The sequence below is a fragment of the Aspergillus pseudotamarii genome (genome assembly GCF_009193445.1).
Source record: "Aspergillus pseudotamarii strain CBS 117625 unplaced genomic scaffold BDV38scaffold_37, whole genome shotgun sequence".
In the NCBI taxonomy this organism is placed as follows: Eukaryota; Fungi; Ascomycota; class Eurotiomycetes; order Eurotiales; family Aspergillaceae; genus Aspergillus; species Aspergillus pseudotamarii.
In genome coordinates, this window is record NW_022475051.1 from 55,083 (window position 1) to 75,013 (window position 19,931).

Sequence of the window (19,931 nt, forward strand, 5' to 3'; positions counted from 1 at the left end):
GTACTACTCCGTGCTCGTCAATGTTACCAGTCACGTTCCTCGGACATTGAAAATCATGGGAGGTCAACTGAACGCAGTAGGCGGTCTGAGCCAAGATCCCTGCACCCTGTTGCGTTGCCCGAGCAGGTGTTTGTTGTATGTATGTCCGTATTGTATGTACAGTAACTGGCGGTATGGCCACTAAAACACTCACACATGAGTGGAGCACAAACCCATGGTTCATTCGTGTGGTTGTTTATGTTTGCTGCGATTATCATTGGAACTAACCCCTGGGATGCATGATGACAATTCTGGGGATGATTTGAAACAATTTGTTTTTTGCATAGACTGGAGAAAAACTGTGTGGCGATCGACTCAATTCTTTCTCCTTCGGTGGTCCCCTCGCTGCCCGACCAGGACAGGAAGAAACCAGCGCAGAAAATCCTCCGATCCTCCTAATTACTAGTTTGCCCAGACTATCAACACTATGACTGTCGGTCTATGATCAGTCACGCAGTTACCTCCGTCTTCGCAGCTTATCCCTTCCTTCGATATCGGACTTGTTTTCTATGCTAAGTCCCTTTCTTAGACCTCGAATGATTTAATATCCCCGGTTGATACTCCCCCCTCGTCCCCTCGGTCAAGGTCAACCATTTTCTCGACACCCTGATGGCGCCCCTCGACGACATCCAGGTCGGTGACCTGGTAAACGTTCCCGGGGGTATGTATGGTACTATAAAGTATTTGGGAGGGGTGGCTGGCAAACCAGGGAAATTTGCTGGCATTGAACTGGCAGCTGAGCATGCCAGACGAGGGAAGAACAGTGGAGACGTGGAAGGGAAGAAATACTTCACAACCTCCACCCCCGGCTCGGGCATCTTCGTCCCCATGAACAACAATAAGTACGTCACGAAACGTCTGTCAGCTCCTAGCATTCCTAGTGTCAACCCTCCGACTCCCTCCCGACCCGTCAACTTCAGCAAATCCGTCGGCCCGGGCCTGAGCCCCGCGGTTCGAACCCCCCGTCCTGTGAGGCGACCTTCACTTCCTCGAGCTGAATCCCCACGTGGCCCACCGCCCTCGAAACTGAGTCTCACTGGATTACGCACTCCGTCGGGGGCGTCCAGAAGTTCGAATGGCCATCCACGGAGTCCAGTCAAGGCACCGTCCCGCACTTCGACCAGCCGGCCGCCCTCTCGCCTGAGTGTAGACGATGACGCTCAATCTACGAGGTCCTCGGATGTTCAGCGGAAGGCGATGGCTGCGGAGGTGCAGGAGCTGACGGACCAAGTTAGGAGTCTGGAGAAGCAGCTCCTGGACCGCGACAAACAGTTGGATGAACAGGCAAACGCGTTATCCGAATTCCAGAGAATGCTGGAGGAGTTTGAGGGGTCTGATTCTCTTTCCATTCGTGCTCAGTTGCGCGATAAGAATGAGAGGATTGCTCAGCTGACGACGGAGTTCGACCTCCATCGGGCCGACTTCAGGAGCACTTTGGATACCTTGGAAGTGGCTGCAGCCGAAACCGAGCGGGTATATGAACAGCGCCTAGATGAACTGATGCAGCAAAACAAAGAGCTGCAGGATCGGGGAGAAGATGTTGAAGCCGTTGCAAGGCAACTTAAGCAGCTGGAAGAGTTGGTCTCAGAATTGGAGGAGGGTCTGGAAGACGCGCGCCGTGGGGAAGCTGAGGCGCGAGCAGAAGTCGAATTCCTAAGGGGCGAGGTCGAACGAACGAAGCTCGAGTTGAAGAAGGAGCGTGAAAGCTCTTCTCATGTGGTCGGGGATGGGCAACAGCATTCAAGAGAGCTTGACCAGAAAGATGATGAGATCCGCGGTCTGAAGGCCATTATCCATTCTTTAAGTCGGGGTGATCCCGATTTGCATGCACTTGAGCAGAATGAGCTTGGGGGACCTCAAACGGAGTATGATTCAGAGCATGTAGCCCACTTGGAACGGCGGGTCGAAGAATTCGAACGCATGACGGAACGGAAGACTTTCCGTATTGAAGAACTTGAGCATGAGCTTCAGCAGTTACAAATCAATGGTGACAACTATCCTCGCAATCCCACCACCAATGGTTCACACACCTACCATAAATCTTCAAGCTCCGTTGGAAAGACCGGCGGTGAGCATACCGTCAACCATGCTCATCGGTTATCTGACCGCACTGTGGTCCCAGGTGACTGGCATGATCAACCACAGCATGATGAACAATATCAGGCTTATCCTGGACGACTCCGTAGCACTTCGGGATCTTCTCATCAGCGCCTGGAGACTATGCATGAATCTGATGCCCGATCTGATGACGGTGCTTCCTTGTGGTGTGAGATATGCGAAACCGGTGGTCACGATATTCTGAGTTGCACCAATATGTTTGGCGCCGAGCAAAAGAACAAGAGCAACACCGATACCAAGGAGCCCTCTCAAGAGGACTCAGCTGATGAAAAGTTCACACCAGAGACATCGCCTGCTCCCGAGTCGGCACAATCCAATCATGAGGACAGCACGGCCCCTCAGAAAACCGGCCGCGATGTCGTTTTGGAAGGGTTGAAAGGAGTTGCGACGACATCTTCCTTGGCTCCTGTGGCAGGCAAGGCAAGCGGAGCCGTTGACGAGTCGAAGTGGTGTGCACTCTGTGAAAGGGATGGCCATGAAAGCATCGACTGCCCATTTGATGATTAACGGGGTAGCTGGTTGGAATGCCGGTGTACGAGGTATATGACCCAGGGATCAGTTTTTTTCTGTGGCTTGATACGCTCCTCGCAACTGTGATGTGAGATGACATTCTTATCGGTTAGCGAGTCCGTTGCTGATTTATTTTTAATAATGGGTTGGACACATTTTCTTCTCTTGGATGCGCTATACACTGTATTATTCCGGGTCTTTTGTTTTATCCGCCCTTTCAGTTGCTATCCTGACTCTTTTATCATATACCAGCTTACTTTGTGTGAACCTTACAGAGCACCCTGAACAAATTTGTTCAACAGCATGTTCTCTTTCTATGGTCAAATTGATTTCTTCGCAAGCGTCACTCGTTCTGGTATGTTTAATCATTTTGTATCTTCGTGTCTCTAGCCCCTTAGAGCTGGCCACTCTTACTTCCATTCGTTGTTTACATTCTGTTTCCTGGCATTCCTTTTACGCGTGGCCAGTGTCGACCTAATCTAGACATATACATACATCTTCATCAGATTCTTCAGGCAGGCTGATGCCCTTGCCTGTCCTTTTTCTTTCTCAGGCCTGTTATTATCATCGTGATTTACCCACTGAACAAGGAAGAATTGACATCAGCCATGCCGAAGCTGCTTTGACACACATCGTCTAAGACAGGAGATTGAATTACCTAACTAGTAAACTAGGCCTAGGTCAAATTTGCTACGGCCGGAAAGAAAGAAAAAAGGTCAGAGTATAGATAGTTGATCTTTTCCATCTAACTACGTCTGCGTCTGATAAAAGGTTATTGTCTTCGTTCAACGCGGGATAGGAAGGATCCAAACCCGACAGGTGCGGTGGTGAACGGTACAAAATTACTCTATTGGATAAATCAGTGTCCTTTGAAGATAACTCATATCCGATTGAATTATCTAGGCAGATTACAGGAGCAATAATCGATCTATAATTGATACGTCCCCTTTTATATAACCAAACACGTTTTGCTCATACCCTTCTGAATGAACCCGCTATTCCTAGCAAAATAAGACATTGGCAACTGCAGAGACCAAGTTCAGGAGGGTTTCGACGCGTTTCATAGTGGCGTATAGCAATATGGCCACCTCAGCCGCCACCCAATGGTTCCAGCATAGGATGGCGAGTTAAATTCTAGTTTATAGACGTTCAGTCTAAGGACTCGAAGAATTACATCTTTTTCAGTTTCTGCGTCTGCACTCCAGAGTTGCTATCGCCTGTCACCTTAATTTCTATGTTCCATTTGCCAGAAGGTTACCCGTGAGCGTCCACGGTTTTGACACATATATTGACCATCGACTTGATTAGGAGTGATGGTCTGGCCCTCCAATAAGCTCCGAAAGATCTCCTTTCAGTACCTTAATTCGAATCTCCCGAATCTGTGTAGATTTGTTGCATTTTAAAATAGTTTGTGTTCTGGGATACGTTTCGCTTTCGGGGTAGACCTTGCTCCAGCCCTAGACAAAGGCAAAGACATAGTTATTTGAGAATGACCCACTCCGATAGGTACATAAATGATCATTAAGTCCTCTAACCCCCTCTAGTATTCTCCTTTAGTCTATTGGTAACATTCAGATCACCATTTTATAGGCAATTATCATCGTTATCATCATCATATACACCCCGTAAACTCTACATATTACATCGGTTAACAAATTGCTCTGGAAATCATTCCAAAAGTCGACTACTCAAGGAACCTGGGCGGCTGTACCAGTTCCCCTTCTTGATACTTCGTTTCAGCAACAGTACCGCAAGCCTTGCACGTCCGCTTTTCCTGATCCGCGCCAAATTCTTCAACAACTTCTTTCACCTGCGTTCCCAGGTCCGTACACACAAAACGCTTCTCCCACACAATCTCTCCACAGTTCTTACAGTACCACCGCAGAATATCAACCGCACCTTCAGCTCTAGGTTGTTCCATCACAACACCCACGGTATCCTTGAACCGCACCGGACAGTGAGGCGTGTTGGCGGGTAGCAGGAACAACGAACCCTCGTGGATGGGAATATCTTGGAATACCGGGGGCGAAGTGGATGTATCGACAGTTCTGAGAAGCATTGAACCTCGATACTGGTAGAAGAACTCTGGGGTTGTGTTAATGTGGTAGTCCGTGCGGGCGTTGGGACCCCCCACGATCATCACTGTGTAGCCGGCTGTTGCCGGGGAGGAGGGGTGGTAGACACAGTAGTTGTTTACTGGTGGTTGGAGAAGGTGAGAATTGGCCTCGAGCCTGTGGATTCATGGTCAGTCCAGTCATGGTATCATTATATAGCTTCTATTAGGTCTTGTCGCATGTTGTGACGCATTGCGGGGGAGGGGCAACCATAAAATTATATATGGACGAGTACGGGTTGAGAAAGTACCATTTGGGAATATTCAGAGCCGGAGGAAGCATTTTGAGCAATTATTATATTAGCACTGTGCACCCTTCTCAGTCTAAAAAGCCGTCTCGCAAAAATTCAGAGTTATAGAGATCGGCGGAGGGGTGAAGACGCATACATATCATGCGACATTGATAATCACGGTCGGAGATAAGCGTTTGGCTTAAGCCCGGACGTCATATCGGAACATCATTTCCCCGACAGATTTTCTCCATTCGCTTTTTTTTTTGTCGGCTCAAATGTATACAGCTTCTGATTGCGATATTGCTGGCCCACGACGGAGATACAGCGATTCTCCAATCAAGTAATCATGGCAACCTCACAACCCCCTCTCCGCTTTACCGGGCATAAAAACTTTGTGTATCGCTTAGTTTTTGCAACCTTGACTGGCCGTACGGTGCATATCTCTCAGATCCGCCCTTCGTCTCCTACCAACCCGGGTCTTGCTCCGCATGAAATTTCCTTCCTTCGTCTTCTCGAGGCTGTCACCAATGGCTCCCAACTTGAAATCTCCTATACAGGAACAATTGTGGTCTACAAACCTGGTCTGATTACTGGAAGTGGTGCAGGTGCAGGCAGTGGTGGTGTGATCAGACATGAGCTCCCTGCAGGTTGTAATCGCGGCGTGAGCTACTATCTTTTGCCTCTCTGTCTTTTAGCCCCATTCTCCAAAGCTCCTGTAAAGGTCCTCTTTACTGGCCCTGGTGTGATCACTTCATCTACGCCAACAGGTGATATGTCCGTGGACAGCGTGCGAACCGCGATTTTGCCGCTCTACAATCAATTCGGAATATTCAACAACGTCGAACTCCGCATCCTACGAAGATCTAACCCTGGACATAATGGCAGAGGAGGTGGCGGAGAAGTTCAGCTGGTTTTCGGCCACCAAGTGCGTCTCCCGAAAACTCTTCATATGATGAACCCGGGTAGAATAAAGAAGATTCGTGGTGTGGCGTATGCCGTCGGTGTCTCAGCGTCCAACAACGCACGAATGATCGAAACCGCTCGTGGGGTTCTCAACCCGCTTGTGCCGGATACTTACGTTTTTTCTGATGTCTCCTCCGCCCCGCTGGTCCCTGCCCCGGAGAAGAGCAATCCTTCGGCTAAGAAGAAGATCGGCCTTGGATTTGGTTTGTCGCTGGTCGCAGAGTCCTCGACGGGTTGCCTCTTTTCTGCGGATGTGGCATCCCCACCTTCAGGTGGCCAGGCTCCTGAGGATATTGGAAAGCAGTGCGCTTATCAGCTGCTTGAAACCATCTCGAAAGGCGGTTGTGTTGCTCCCGCAGCAGCGACGACCATGCTGGGTCTTATGACAATGGGCTCAGAGGATGTTGGCCGGCTTCAACTTGGCCGTGATGTGATTGCCGACGAAGGTGTAATCCAGCTGGCGAGAGACTTAGCGAAATTTGGCGCACCTGGTTGGGGTCTTAGAGATGCTCCTGGAGAAAATGAGCGTGGTGACGTCGTTGTCAGCGTGGTTGGAAGGGGTATCGGAAATGTTGGACGAAAGGTTGCTTGATTGCGCGCTCACAGTGCGAGCCTCACTTTTATTCGTGCAGCCATTCTGGTCCGCTGCCACAAGTTTACATTTATCGATAATTGGAGGTTCAATAGCCAGGTAACAGCCTTGTTTCAGAATTCGACCGTTTGACAGCCGATCCACATGAAACCCGACCTTGGTACCCGAACAGCGTGGATCCTCGACGGCGTTTCACAATTCGTGATCGCAGGAAGGCCGATTACACGTCACTTTTTATCTCTACAAGTGCCTGACCTCGGTAGTCGGACGGTGGGATTTGAGATACCATGCGCTTCTTTTCACCGCTACCTTAGACCTCCGCCACGTGTCTAGGGTCACGCCAAGACAACAACTGTTTTCCACACCGCAGCCGGCGTTCTGACATTTTCGCTTCACATTCCAAAGAGATGTCGCCCCTTTGATGGGCCCTTGCAGTTTTATGAAACGCTTAGTTGTTGTTCTTCAATGATACCCACTTTTTTTCTGGTGCTTGGAATGTCCACCTCACCGCTGGGTGTCTACCCCATAGTGGGCATAGATCTCGCATTTTAGGGCTAGGAGTCTGTTGGGCTTTGATTCTGGTGATCATGAGTCACACACCTCGTGGAGAAACTGTTCCTGAAATCCCATGTATATAAACGGCATCAATGGAGATCTTAAGCTTTAACTTCCCCTGTTGTATTGTCTTTTACATGACTTGTCCGAGTCTATATATTTCACTATGTTTCCTATTCTTCTTTTCTTGATGTCTGCGCAATCGCCTCGAGTTAACCAACTTAAAAAGCAGCTCAGCAACGAACCGGAGATTTCGTCTCACCGATTACAACGCAAGTCCGGCTGTCCATCTGCCTGACCACGACAAGGGAGCGATGCCCATGGAAGTTTAATTTTGGTCATTCCATGATTCTGTCACAGCCCGCTTGAAGGGGGTTTATAAACCTCTCACTGCCTCATTTGATATCATCCGGACGCTTTCCACACCATCAGCCCAGAGTGAGCCGCCCCCTTTCCATGGGACTTCTGGCCCTCCATTGTCAACCCGTCGAAATTCGAAGATATAATCGCGTGTATGATCTGTGAAGACCATGGAACCCTCGGTCACGTCCTGCCTGGGTTCGAACCTCGAGGAACCTCGACGTTCATCCGGAAGCCGCGAGCTCAACATGCCCTGACTCGCTCCTTATGAGGAAATAGGATCTCACCTAAGGAACTCACCATTACGAGGCCGGCCTTTCGTTACTACTAGTACTAATATCGTCATTGAGTCATGACCGTGCCTGAACCTCAACGCCACCACCCCCTTGCTTTCCCTCTTCCCCTCCCCCTCTCCTCCGTCCCCCTCGTCCCAACAACTGTTACTCTTCCACCCTTCTGCTTCCTTCACACATGGCCTTAACATGGAGACTTACTAGGGAACAGTGTTTGTAAGTCTTCCTAGAGGTGTTAACCATCATGCTCCTTTACTACTGATGAGGCAGGCCGACCGAACTTGACTCATGTTCCCAGTTAGCTCACCGTCGTGGAGGTTTCGAGTTTCATCAAAATGGCCTGCTGGTAAGTCTCATGGAGATGAGCGCCATTGCTGACGACACCCTCTTCGGCTTATAGGCGATTGTGTGCTGCTTGCTTTGAATTGGATAGGACTCGGTCCCTTGATTTGCTCGACACTCTTCATGACTCGTTGATCACTCACCAGCCCAGATCTGAGCTGCCTCACCTCTCCCTGAGCATTATGCCTGGCACCGTGGGCAGGCCCAGTAAGTGACAGAGCTTGTATGCATACCTTCCCTCGATGCACTATCCTTCGATACTGACGGCTGTTGTAGGCTGGCTAAAAACAAACTTCGCCCGCACCGCAGGCTAACTCCCTACGGGGACATGCTCTTGTTTGTACACACCTCCCTTACTGCATCGGCAATTTTTTCTAACTAGCTCGCTAGGGGACAAATGCTAAATCAACCTCATGCTCATATGCGTCTTTCCACGACTGACTCCTGCCTCCTTCACCCTCCACTTGCCTGGCACCGCGGGCAGGTCCAGTAAGTGACAGAGCTTGTAAGGACACATCCTCCATTCTCTGGCACGACATGTATACTTATTGGATTTAGGCTGGCTAAAAAAAACAACCGCACGCCGGCATAACCTCGCCATTACGGAGGCAGCGAGCAGGCAGACGTGACTACATCCTGATATGCCTTTACGACATTGAGCCATGACACGCTTTCGGTCACCAGAGAACAGGCCCTCCTGCTAGCTGCACCGTGGCAGGCCCAGTAAGTGACAGAGCTTGTGAGTGTGACCTACATCTAGTACTGGGTTCCTCTACTAACTGGGCTCTTAAGGCTGGCTAAAAGAAAAAACCCCCCGCCACACCGCAGTGAAGTAAAGACGACTGTCAGGAATAGTAAGTTTGGTCTTCTTGCAAGCCAACTGCGTGTCTTACCAGTGACTCAGGGTTGTGATCACTAAAACACTGTCTTGCACTGATGGCCTTCTCAACCTGTCCCACCACAACGCCCTGTGCGTCCGTCAATTCTTAGTACCGGTCACACCACTTCTGAACGACCCAACTCAGGTGGCCGGGGATAGGAGTTGGATGATATGGCTGGGGGATGTTGACATATTCCTGTCTTAAGGTTCTTTGTAATTAGTCCTCTGGTTGTACCGTTTGTGTTGTCATTCTCTCGTTTTTCCAGTCCTGGCCAAGGTTTTTTTACCCATAAAATGGGAAGTTTCCCTTGGCCTAGCGGGTACAACCGCAACCTGAATAGGTGGACTAGCTATGATACCAATCAAATTCATTCAAATGACGAGCTACCATGTTGTAGGGGTGTAGATGCGACTATGCTCATTAGCATGTTGTGGATTGCGATAGCAATTCCTACTCTTAGAGCTGCTACCCCAAGAGTCTATAGTCATGAAACTGGAGAAGTAACAATCTTATACGAAGTCAGACGACATGGAGATGGGATTCTCCAGTCAAAGCCTGCTTGGTTGTTGTTTAGGCTGACATTCGTCCATTATCCTTCTTTTTCTCTCTCGCCCGAAAGTAATGCCTTGCCAGCTTCCGCATCTGCCCATTCATTACATCGGAGACGCGGTCCCGAGCGAAAATAGCTACGGACAATATCGGTGAAGCTGGCCAAAACGTCCATCCCCAGCCACCCAGAGCTTCAACCACGGCGAGTCCACCCTTTCCACCCACAGCAGCGAGTTATCGGCTCCTTTGATGTGAATTAGCTTCGTGACTGTCGCCGCGTCACCAAAGCTATCCAAGAACTACTCCACCCGCATCTCCGCAGAGAAGTCACTATAAATAGTCGACGCGGACAAATTTCACCTTAGTATCGACGCTGCGTCCAAGACGGCGGATCCCATTACCAATTTACATCACCAATGTTTGCCTCTTGCTTTGTCCGTTTGCAACTTTATTGGTGCCGTGAGTGGGTTTCGAGGTTGGGATGAGATGGCTGGGACGTGGATCCCGACATGGAAGCGAGCTTGGCTTCGTTCGACGGCGGGTCCTTTATTAGGATATGAGGTGAGGCTGTTAGTGGGTTGGTGATGTGGTTTTGCTTCTTGGTCCGGTTTGGGTTCAAGGATGTAGTTGAAGCGTACACGATTGAGCGGCATCATTATTTTGAGGTTTAGGGAGATGCCGAGTGCTGGTAGAGTTGGACTTTAGGGATATGGGGGTGTTTAGGTGTGTAGTAAGTAATAATATGTAAACTGCAGTCATAGTTATTTATTTCCTTATCTTTTTGTGCATTCATGCAGTTACTTCAGAAAATATAATAACTGTAGAATGTATGAGAAGTTGTTTCGTCTATGTTGTCTGAAGCATGTCCCAAAGAGGAAATCAGGGTCTCCACCGACGAAGTTTTCTTGAGGCGTTGGAATAGCGCTATGCTTAATAGCATGATTTAATTTAATATGTTTGAATAATAAGATTCATACTTGCTAGGATTGCAGTGAACATGGGGGCGTTCACCGCATAGTTATATACCACTACACGCATACATCAGTCGCAGGATGGAAATTCATGCAGCAGAGACTAGTCGATGTATCATATTGCTTGTCCCTCGCTCAACCATTCTTCCAAGTTAGCTATTCATTTGGCAGGCATTCAATCCAAAATGCCCCATTACGGAAAATTGGTAACGATACTAGATATTTCCCGACTATGGAGTACTTCGCAATTCACCTACGATGAATCATTCACCTGCCAGCTCACTGGTTTATATTAGTTCTTCCGTAGAGCAAAGCTAGTAAATTATGAATAGTATCAACTAAATTAAGTGCCAATTCAGGTACTGCACCTGACAAAAACAAAAAAAGTCTTCAGTTGGGTCCTGAGGAGGCTGGCAAATGAGTGATGCATCGGGCAACAACCTAACGGCAGACTAAAATCCTTAGTGTCTCCGAGTCCACCATTCGCCTTCTCCCGACCCTCCGGACGAGCAAGCTGTCTGGTCCCCGCAGTGGCTCGCGTGAGGCTTTCGTCGCATCTTGAAAAAAAAAAAAAAAAAATAGATGAGCTGTCCAACTGGATCTTGGACAATGGGGAAATCGGTCATAAAAACCGAGTATTGGTGAGGATGAGGAACCAAGTCCACAACGCTCGGGAACTATTCGAGTAGGGCAACCCTCGATGCCACGATGCAGTCCCCTCTTTCTGTGCCCACTTTCCGCCGTGCATCGCATGTTTCTTGAACAAATGAGAGACACCGAAGGGCTGACTCACTTGCAGATGAGGAAATCCAGTGGCTGGTTTACGGTCTGCTTTGCGATAAGAGGGGAATTATCGCTGGCAATCGCGACAATGTTGGCGGTCAATCCACCCTCCCGAAACCCCCTCATGGATGCACACGTAGCAGACTATCCTTGACCCAGTTGGGGCCGGTCTTGAAATTTTTTTCTTCCCTTGACTTTTTTGCGCCTAGAGTTGTAATGCGATGGAATAAGAAGGCGCATTGCAAAGCGCAAGTGTAACGGTCAGGGCGCGCATGGCAGTGTGGTATATATAGTCTATATCGTTAGTGACAGCTCTTGGAATTTTTGAACATCAACTCTGTGGGAGACGTACGCTCTCTTTCCTCTCTTCTACTCTTGGGTTTTCCTTATCTCGTTCTGCTCTTGTTGTATAGTCCTTTCTCTTCGGGTATAGACAAGTCATAGTCCGTGTCCATGGATAACTACCGGGATTACAGCAGGTGAGTTGAGTTTGGGGACATTATCAGACGAACCAATGTCTCATTTTGTTTGCGTCCTTTCTGCTTCTGTTCTTCCGTTCCTTGTATCATCACCAAGAGCGCAAATTTTCGTTATGCCAACCATGACAGCATTGCCACTGACCCTCCGAGTTTCTCATTGGGATACAGTATCGTCCATTCACCGCCATTCACTTTCCTGGTCGGCGCCAACCACACCAAGTTAACCGTTCAATCGGGACTCGCCCGTCATGTCTCCCAGCCGTTGGACCACTTGATGAACAGTGGGGAAACCCGCGAATCAAAACATCATATCGCCGTCTTGGAGGAGGAAGATGTGGAGACCTTTGTCGCCTTCTGCGAGTATGCTTATACCGGTGACTACAGCGTGCCCGGTCCGGACAACCGAGAGGAATACCAAGAACAGGTCGTGAACAACCCATTCAAGGGGGTGTTCTCTGGAGAGCCTGTCTTGGCGCAGCCGGACCTCAAACCCAGCGACGAGGCCGACAAGGGGCAGAGCAAGCCAAGTGAGGAAGTCCCGCCACAACCGCAGGAACAGGCGCCGCCGACTCCAGAACCAGAGCATCCTCTGGAGGAGGAGAACAGGGCACCGGAGGAGCCTCTAGAAGCTCCCGTTGAACCACCACAGGAACCTGAGCCGGTCCCTGAGCCGGTTCCCGAAGAGCCAGTTGAGCAGCCTCCTGCGACTCCCGCTGCCGAGGAAGGCGACCCTGCAGACGCCAATGAAGGCGCAGGTTCCGGCAAAGGCAAGAAGGGAAAGAAGAACAAGAAGGACAAGAAGAAGAAGGGTGCTGCCGCCGCGGAAGAGCCCACGACGACCAACCTGACTCCTCCCTCCACGCCTCCGCCTCAGAAACCGGAAGAGGTCGAGAACCCTCCTGCTGAGGAAACGCCTGCCCCAGTTGAGGAATGGAGCCAGCCTCAGGAGACCATGGAAGCTCCAGCTGAGGCAGAGGCCGCCCAACCGGCTGAGCCTGTTCAGACCGAGGTTGACACCTGGGAGCAATCTGCTCCCACGCCGCAGGAACCTGAAACGGTCGAGCCTGAAAGAACGGAGATGAAGGCCGAGACGAAGGAGGAAGAGAAAGTCACAGAGGAACCGAAACCATCCCACTTCCGGACCAACTCCTTCATCGACATGTCATTTGCCAGGCAGCGCTTCAACTTTCAGCACGATTCGGGCACCAACCTGTGGGATGAATTTGCAGCCATGGACTATCACGACCCTCGACAGACCCACGGAAACAGACCGCCAAGCTCACTGTCATACTCGGCATCGACCAAGGGTGACCTTCCGTATCTTGTTTTCCATGCCAAGCTGTATGTCTTCGCCACGCGCTTCTTGATACCTGCCCTTGCCCAATTATGTCTCCGGAAGCTCCATACGGATCTCTTGAACCTAGGATTCCCCGAGCATCCAATGGACTCCCAGGATGAGGAGTCATTTGCTTTAGCGACCACTAAAGCCAGGATGATCCTCGACCTCCTCGACTATACCTACAACAAAACCACCCGTCTCGAGCCTATCTCCGCCATCTCCGCCACTCAGCTTCGCGACAACGAGCTTCGGAGATTGGTTGTACACTATGCAGCTTGCAAGATCCGGGACCTCGCGGAGTTCTGTCCTCCCGAGGAAAATACTGCGGGCATGCCCTACCCACATAAGCGTTCAGCCAAGGGCTTGCGTCCCCTCCTGGACACCACCACCGAGCTTGCATCGGATCTGGTGTACCGCATGATGTGGTGATATGATTGATATGATATGACTTATGTTTCTTTTCTGTTTCTTGATTATTGAACTCTCTTTCCGTTAGCTATTTCTTTTGTCTTCTTTCTCGTTGTTTTCATCCAACATGTATATCAAAAGAGCGCATACGCACCGACACCGATCAAACACAGAGACGACCGTTACGTATATGATTGACTTGGGAGTATGAATAATGCCAGATGTGGATTGTCTCGGAACCACTGGGACGGTGGAGTCTTCTTGAACCTTGTGCTATGTTTACTCATCCTTCCGCCTGTGACGAATTTCTTTGCGTGATCCAACATTGAATGATAATTTGTTGAAAGCCTTCCGTCCTAGACGATCATAGATAATTTCTACGTTACTGTTACATTGGGTCCCCACTCCGCCAAGGGAGCATCGACCATTCTTCAATGTCTTATTGATCAGGTCTAATACCGTCTGAAGGTTGCTTCCGTTTCACAAGAAACACGGGAAGGTTTAGATTGTCGGCGTCCGTCTTGGATGCATCGATTCCGTTTCGTTCTACCTCCCCCATTGGGACATCTGCGCCTTCATTCTCAATCCTGCCGCTTACTGATCCGAAAGCGTGAGATTGGATTCGGTGTCCTGGGCTAGATAATTCTGCAGCGGGATCGGTGCTGATCACCCTCTTCTAGCTTGTATCCCATCGACCATCCCCGTTGATTCCTTCATGGCTGATCGTGTTTTAGGAATAATCCGGCAAAATATCCAGGAGGGGGGAGGGGTTCTGGAATTAGCGCACAATGACCTCGAACAACAGACCTCTAGCTGCATGACGAGACCCTCAAGGAATCCCATTCGAGTATCTGCAGCCACGCCCGACCAGATGCAAGGCGGGCCCCTCTTTGCTGCAGGTTATATTAAAAAGCGCGCAGTCGCAGGAAGTCGGACCCATCCAACAAACGAGGACCCGTGTATTTAGCCGCGATAAGAGATGACTGACAAGCCAGCCAAGTAGTTCGCAGCCGAGGAAGAAAGTGCTGTTTCTGAGAATTGATACAGAGTGTATTGAGTCCAAGAATTGGGGATGACGGGCCGAAGAAGTCAACCACGTCTCTCTGGCGACTGGTACAACGCCAAGCATAGTCGGATTTTGAGTCCGGAGGTTGGCTGGGTCTTTTGCTTTTTTTTTCACGATTGCCGAAAAACCCGTCGAATGCTTTCTCTCATCTTTAGGCGGAAGGACTGGTCAGGGGGATTGGTGGGGACGATGATCTACCTGTGCTCTTCTTGGCCACCAGTATTGCTTGGTCTTGGCGGGTGCATGTCTGTGCCACCGCGTTCCTCGGTAAGAGTCGATAGTCTCGATACAGAAGACGGATCAGAGATGGGAAGAGAGAACGATCAAACTGGACCATCTGGGAGTGGGGGGAGACGGCGGCGGAGCGCACTGGGGTATGGGTTCATCGATTGGGGGGGGGGGGGGGGGGTTCAACGTCCCGGCAGAGCTCTACTCCGCAAGCGAACAGGGAGGAGAGTGGGATTTCAAATGAACTATTGTATAGCGGTTGATCATTCTTCCTGGCCTCTTTTGATTGTCCTTCCTTCTGATCTACTCCGGGTTTACAGTGAGAAAGAGGAGCTCGGTAATGCTGACGCATTAGCCTATCATCACTGCCTCTCTTGGCCGGCTCAATAGTAGTACTATTTTTACATGGATGTCAAGTGCAGATCATGAAAAGGCAGCAACAATTTCCTCCAGATCAGAAAGAATGTGGGAAGCAGTAAAGGACAAGGCAAGATAAGGACTGTACGGTGTACGCATCATCCATCGTTCATAATTCCAAATGCTGAAACACAATTGGGTTGTGCCGTCGGATAGTCACATTATTGAGGTTTAGTTACGTCCGTTGCCCTAATAGTTGGATATCTTTGCCAAGAACCTCCTGCCAAGACTCGAGACTCGTTCCATTCCTCATTGCGTCTGACGCTTCAAACTGACGGTTCATCTCGGTCATCTTGCATTCTTGTCCAACGCTGTGTGTTTGACCGGCCATGGCTGGTCATGGACGATCAGTGTCATCCATGTATCATCGTCATTCCGAAGTATACAGACAGACAGACCGAATACGGAGAAGAGGGCCAAAGTGAAATTCCGCAATGGAAGGAATACATCACATTCCCCATGGTTGCTGTTATCTATATGAATGATTAATTATCTCCTTTTTTTTTAAACATAATCTAACATCCCTAAACTTTAACTCTAAAATCCGCTCCCCTTTTTTTTTGGTCATCATTTTATTTTTGTGCCCTTATCTTTCGTCCATAGCCACACTGAGCTTGGCAGTGGACCTCCCGTCGGTGATGTGCTGTCGATCGTAGTCTTGGCCACTCGCAGTCCATGGGCGAGACGCTGTTCGATGATGCCTACCGCCGCGCACGTTGAGAATCTTCTTCTTCTTCCCAGACGTTCCGTGACAGGAAAAGTACCTGATTCGGTGATCGAATGGTTCAATGGCCTTGATGGGGTTCCACTCACCCTGCAGGCATTATGGCGGTCGTCTTACATAGTCTCGCCACTCTTTTTTATTTATTTCTTATTTTTTATTTTTTATTTTTTATTTTTTATACTTTAGCGCTGTGTCTCAACAAAGGATCCCTGCAATTCGGGCCGAAAAAGACGGACTTCGGCTTGGTCTGAGAAGAAGCACATGAGAAGCCGACACTGTCAGACAAGCCGTTAAATTCGTGTTCGGCTGGGAATTAAAGAGCAACAGATTGACCTTCCTCAACCGATATCGTAAGCAGTTAACCAGATGGAAGACTGTATGAAAAATCAATTCTGGGAGCCAAAAATAAAAAGAAAAGAAAAAACGTCTGCCTTCTAGATAGCAGCAGAACGGTATAGGAGATGTGACACTCGCTAAACAAATGCACTTGACACAGCCAACAAGCACCCGGATTGGATCGGAAAGTGTTTTACCATCAGTCTTTTTTTTTTCTTTTCTTTTCTTTCTTTTTTCTTGTTTGCCTGAAGTGGATACTAAGGATTTAATTCCTATTGATATCAAAGGCATGCATTGCATAGTCGTTGACGTTGTTGGAACTTGTTTCTACGCGGATGACCCACTGGAACTATAGCCTCTTCTAGCCTTGGCGGATCAGAATGAAGACGCTATCCACCGAAGATCATGAACCATTCTGGTCGTTCTCTGTTCTTCCCCTAGTCATCGCTGGCTTGAGTGCAATGCCGAGACCTTACGCCATGGTCCCTCTGCCCCTTTGCAATAATGCAATGGGCCCCCTGATATGCGCCAAACCTGAACTCTTCCTATTCCTTCCGGCCCGCGGTGGGCTCTGTATCCCTTTTCTGGGACGACAAGAGTTTGGGAAAGCGGGTTTCGTCGTCTCTAAGCCAACCATGTTGGTATGGATCTGGTTTCTATTTCTTGGCCCTGCATTCCTCAGTATCGACTATGGGCGACGATGAGCATCAGCCTGAAGTTAATGATGCCCTATCATCCGCAGCATGTGCAGAGGATGCCAGCACTGTTCATATATCTAGACCGTCCCATAGCTGTAGCGTCTTGTTCGATAGATCTCTATTCTATTCCATTGATTGCTTTCCACGCCATTCAAAGCGTTGTCCCACTCATAATCCACTCACTTTCTTTTTGTGTCCAGCTGCATTGCATTGCATTGCATACCTTCATACTTTCATTTCTCTTGGTTTAGCCTGAAGCGTCTGATCCGTCAAGGGATTTTACTTGCAGTAGCTCTTTCGTCGTTCTTTTGGTTCCTTGCACTCATTCTCCCATCATACATCAAGCTATAAGTGTGAGAGGTTTCCACGACAAGTACAATTGGGAGATCACTGTCAGACAGTCTATCAGATACCCAACTATCCCTCGTTCATTCTCTTCTCTTATCTTCTCTTGCCTTCCTCAGGGTCACACCACACTGCCTCTTCCTAAAGTCATACCACTGTTGCTTATCTCTTTTTCATATCGTACCACTCTACCATAGACTCTTCCTTTGTCTTATAAGCTTCGCGCCAAGAGCACCATGTTCAACACCGAACACTACATACCACCGGGTTCATCTCATTCAGACGTCGAAATGTTAACACCTCCGAAGGTTGAGGATGAGAAGAAGCTTGGCCCGGTGGGTATCCGGGAGAGGCTTCGTCATTTCACCTGGGCCTGGTACACCTTAACAATGAGTGGAGGAGGGCTGGCCGTCCTCATCATCAGCCAGCCCTTTGGGTTCCGCGGATTGAAAGAGATCGGCATCGCAGTCTACATCCTCAACCTGATCCTCTTCGCCCTTGTCTGCTCTACCATGGCTCTCAGGTTCATCCTACACGGCAACCTTCTCGAGTCCCTCCGCCATGACCGCGAGGGTCTCTTCTTTCCGACCTTCTGGCTCTCCGTCGCAACCATCATCTGCGGTTTGTCTCGCTACTTCGGTGAAGAACCTAGTGAATCCTTCCAACTAGCCCTCGAAGCCCTCTTCTGGATCTACTGTTTCTGCACCTTGCTGGTCGCGATCATACAATACTCCTTCGTCTTCTCATCCCACAAGTATGGCCTTCAAACCATGATGCCTTCATGGATCCTCCCAGCCTTCCCCATCATGCTCAGCGGCACCATCGCCTCCGTCATCGGTGAACAACAGCCCGCTCGCGCAGCCCTCCCCATCATCGGCGCCGGTGTCACCTTCCAGGGTCTTGGCTTTTCCATCAGCTTCATGATGTATGCCCACTACATCGGCCGACTGATGGAGTCCGGCCTGCCCCACAGCGACCACAGACCAGGGATGTTCATCTGCGTCGGACCCCCAGCCTTCACAGCCCTAGCCCTCGTCGGCATGACCAAAGGCCTCCCCGAAGACTTCAAGCTGCTACATGACGCCCACGCCTTGGAGGACGGCCGTATTATCGAACTGTTGGCCATCTCAGCCGGCGTCTTCCTCTGGGCCCTGAGTCTCTGGTTCTTCTGCATCGCCATCGTCGCCGTCATCCGCTCGCCGCCCAAGGCCTTCCACCTCAACTGGTGGGCCATGGTCTTCCCCAACACCGGCTTCACCCTGGCCACCATCACCCTCGGCAAAGCACTCAACAGTAACGGCGTGAAGGGCGTCGGATCCGCCATGTCCATCTGCATCGTGTGCATGTACATCTTCGTCTTCATCAACAACGTCCGCGCCGTTATCAACAAGGATATCATGTACCCGGGTAAAGACGAGGATGTATCTGATTAGACCGCACGCTCCATTTTTCCTAGCTACCTATCCCCCTCCCTTACGTCCATACAACCATCCCACAATGTCCATACATTTACAGATACAATTCTCCTTCCTCCCTTCACCCTTGCCCCATCTATTCAGTTTAGACCGTTACTTCCATTCATCAGCCTCCCACTTTCTATATACCCCCTTCACCATTATGCTTTTGTCAATTGCTAGCTGGCATCACACGGCGTTACGTCATTCGGTATATATATAGCGTTGATTTCATGGTCCTGTTAGCACTCTATTTCTGTTCCTGTTTCTGTTGCTGTTTATTTCCCATCTTCTCCTTTCCTTTCCAGCCTTCAAGCCTTCAAGCCTTTCCACCATAGACAGAGGAATAGAAATCATAGAATAGAGGGCAAAAGAAAAAGACACTTATATGGCACATAATCAACTCCCCCAAAGTATTGAGTACAGTAAAAGTAGCAAGAAAGTACTAAGACTCAAGGTAAAAGTCCAACCAGTAAGTTCTAATTCCCAACACCCTGGTTTCAGATCCATATTAATCCATAAAAACCCATAGAACCAATCCATATTTCCCTAGATATAACCCAAACGATAGTCCAAACCGGATCACCCCATCCTACTACACTTGGTAAGTGGGGGAGGGGGGAGTCTTTGAGTTGGAATGGATTATGAATTACCGGGATAGAAAGGTTTATTAGTTCTTGGCGGAGAGGAAATTACTTAGTACCTACTGTATACGGAGTATGATGTAGAGTACTAAAGTAATTAACTGGATTTAGGTCATTAGATAGTAGAAAGTAATTCCGAGCTGGGTAAAGAGGTTTTTGCTCCGAGACCATACTAGTTTGTTTAGGGTTGTGTTTTGCCATTTGGTAGATTGGATTGGGGACTGCCAAGTTTGATGTATGTTGGGTTGGTTTGGTGTTCTGGAATTATATATACTTGGAGTGGGTCTTGGATCTTGGTCTGATTTAATGTCTTTACTGATGATATTTCATGAATTCTATTAAGGTTTGTAGGTTGTTTGGTGGTTTCGTTTGGGTCCTGCGATGGGGTACTTGATTTATGGTGGTTTTATATATATTGGGATAGTACATATATCTCCGAGGTATAATAGCATGATGGGTTTAGGTTTCCAATTAACTGGGCTGGAGAAGAG

General features: G+C 49.2%; 4 protein-coding genes across 4 annotated transcripts; all 4 read left to right on the forward strand.

Annotated features, from left to right (window-relative positions):
* Window positions 1-648: 648 nt before the first annotated feature.
* On the forward strand, window positions 649-6,568 carry BDV38DRAFT_272311 (CAP-Gly domain containing linker protein BIK1; the record flags this gene model as incomplete). The annotated part of the gene is made up of 5 exons (XM_032057466.1): window positions 649-2,606; window positions 4,490-4,624; window positions 4,922-4,926; window positions 5,355-5,624; window positions 5,724-6,568. 5 exons carry the CDS (start codon window positions 649-651, stop codon window positions 6,566-6,568), a joined length of 3,213 nt encoding a protein of 1,070 aa, XP_031912093.1.
* A 1,543-nt stretch (window positions 6,569-8,111) lies between these two features.
* Window positions 8,112-8,432, forward strand: BDV38DRAFT_284273 (uncharacterized protein; the record flags this gene model as incomplete). Its single annotated transcript, XM_032060222.1, has 3 exons — window positions 8,112-8,122; window positions 8,177-8,325; window positions 8,395-8,432. The coding sequence occupies 3 exons, from the start codon at window positions 8,112-8,114 to the stop codon at window positions 8,430-8,432; spliced, it is 198 nt and encodes a 65-aa protein (XP_031912094.1).
* Window positions 8,433-11,606: 3,174 nt separating this feature from the next.
* Window positions 11,607-13,872, forward strand: BDV38DRAFT_118716 (uncharacterized protein). Its single transcript, XM_032051084.1, has 2 exons — window positions 11,607-11,781; window positions 11,950-13,872. Exons 1-2 carry the CDS (start codon window positions 11,756-11,758, stop codon window positions 13,547-13,549), a joined length of 1,626 nt encoding a protein of 541 aa, XP_031912095.1. The 5' UTR covers window positions 11,607-11,755; the 3' UTR covers window positions 13,550-13,872.
* A 3,541-nt stretch (window positions 13,873-17,413) lies between these two features.
* Window positions 17,414-19,436, forward strand: BDV38DRAFT_118729 (tellurite-resistance/dicarboxylate transporter family protein). The gene has a single exon (XM_032051085.1). The coding sequence runs from the start codon at window positions 17,579-17,581 to the stop codon at window positions 18,773-18,775; it is 1,197 nt and encodes a 398-aa protein (XP_031912096.1). The 5' UTR covers window positions 17,414-17,578; the 3' UTR covers window positions 18,776-19,436.
* The last annotated feature ends 495 nt before the right edge of the window (window positions 19,437-19,931 follow it).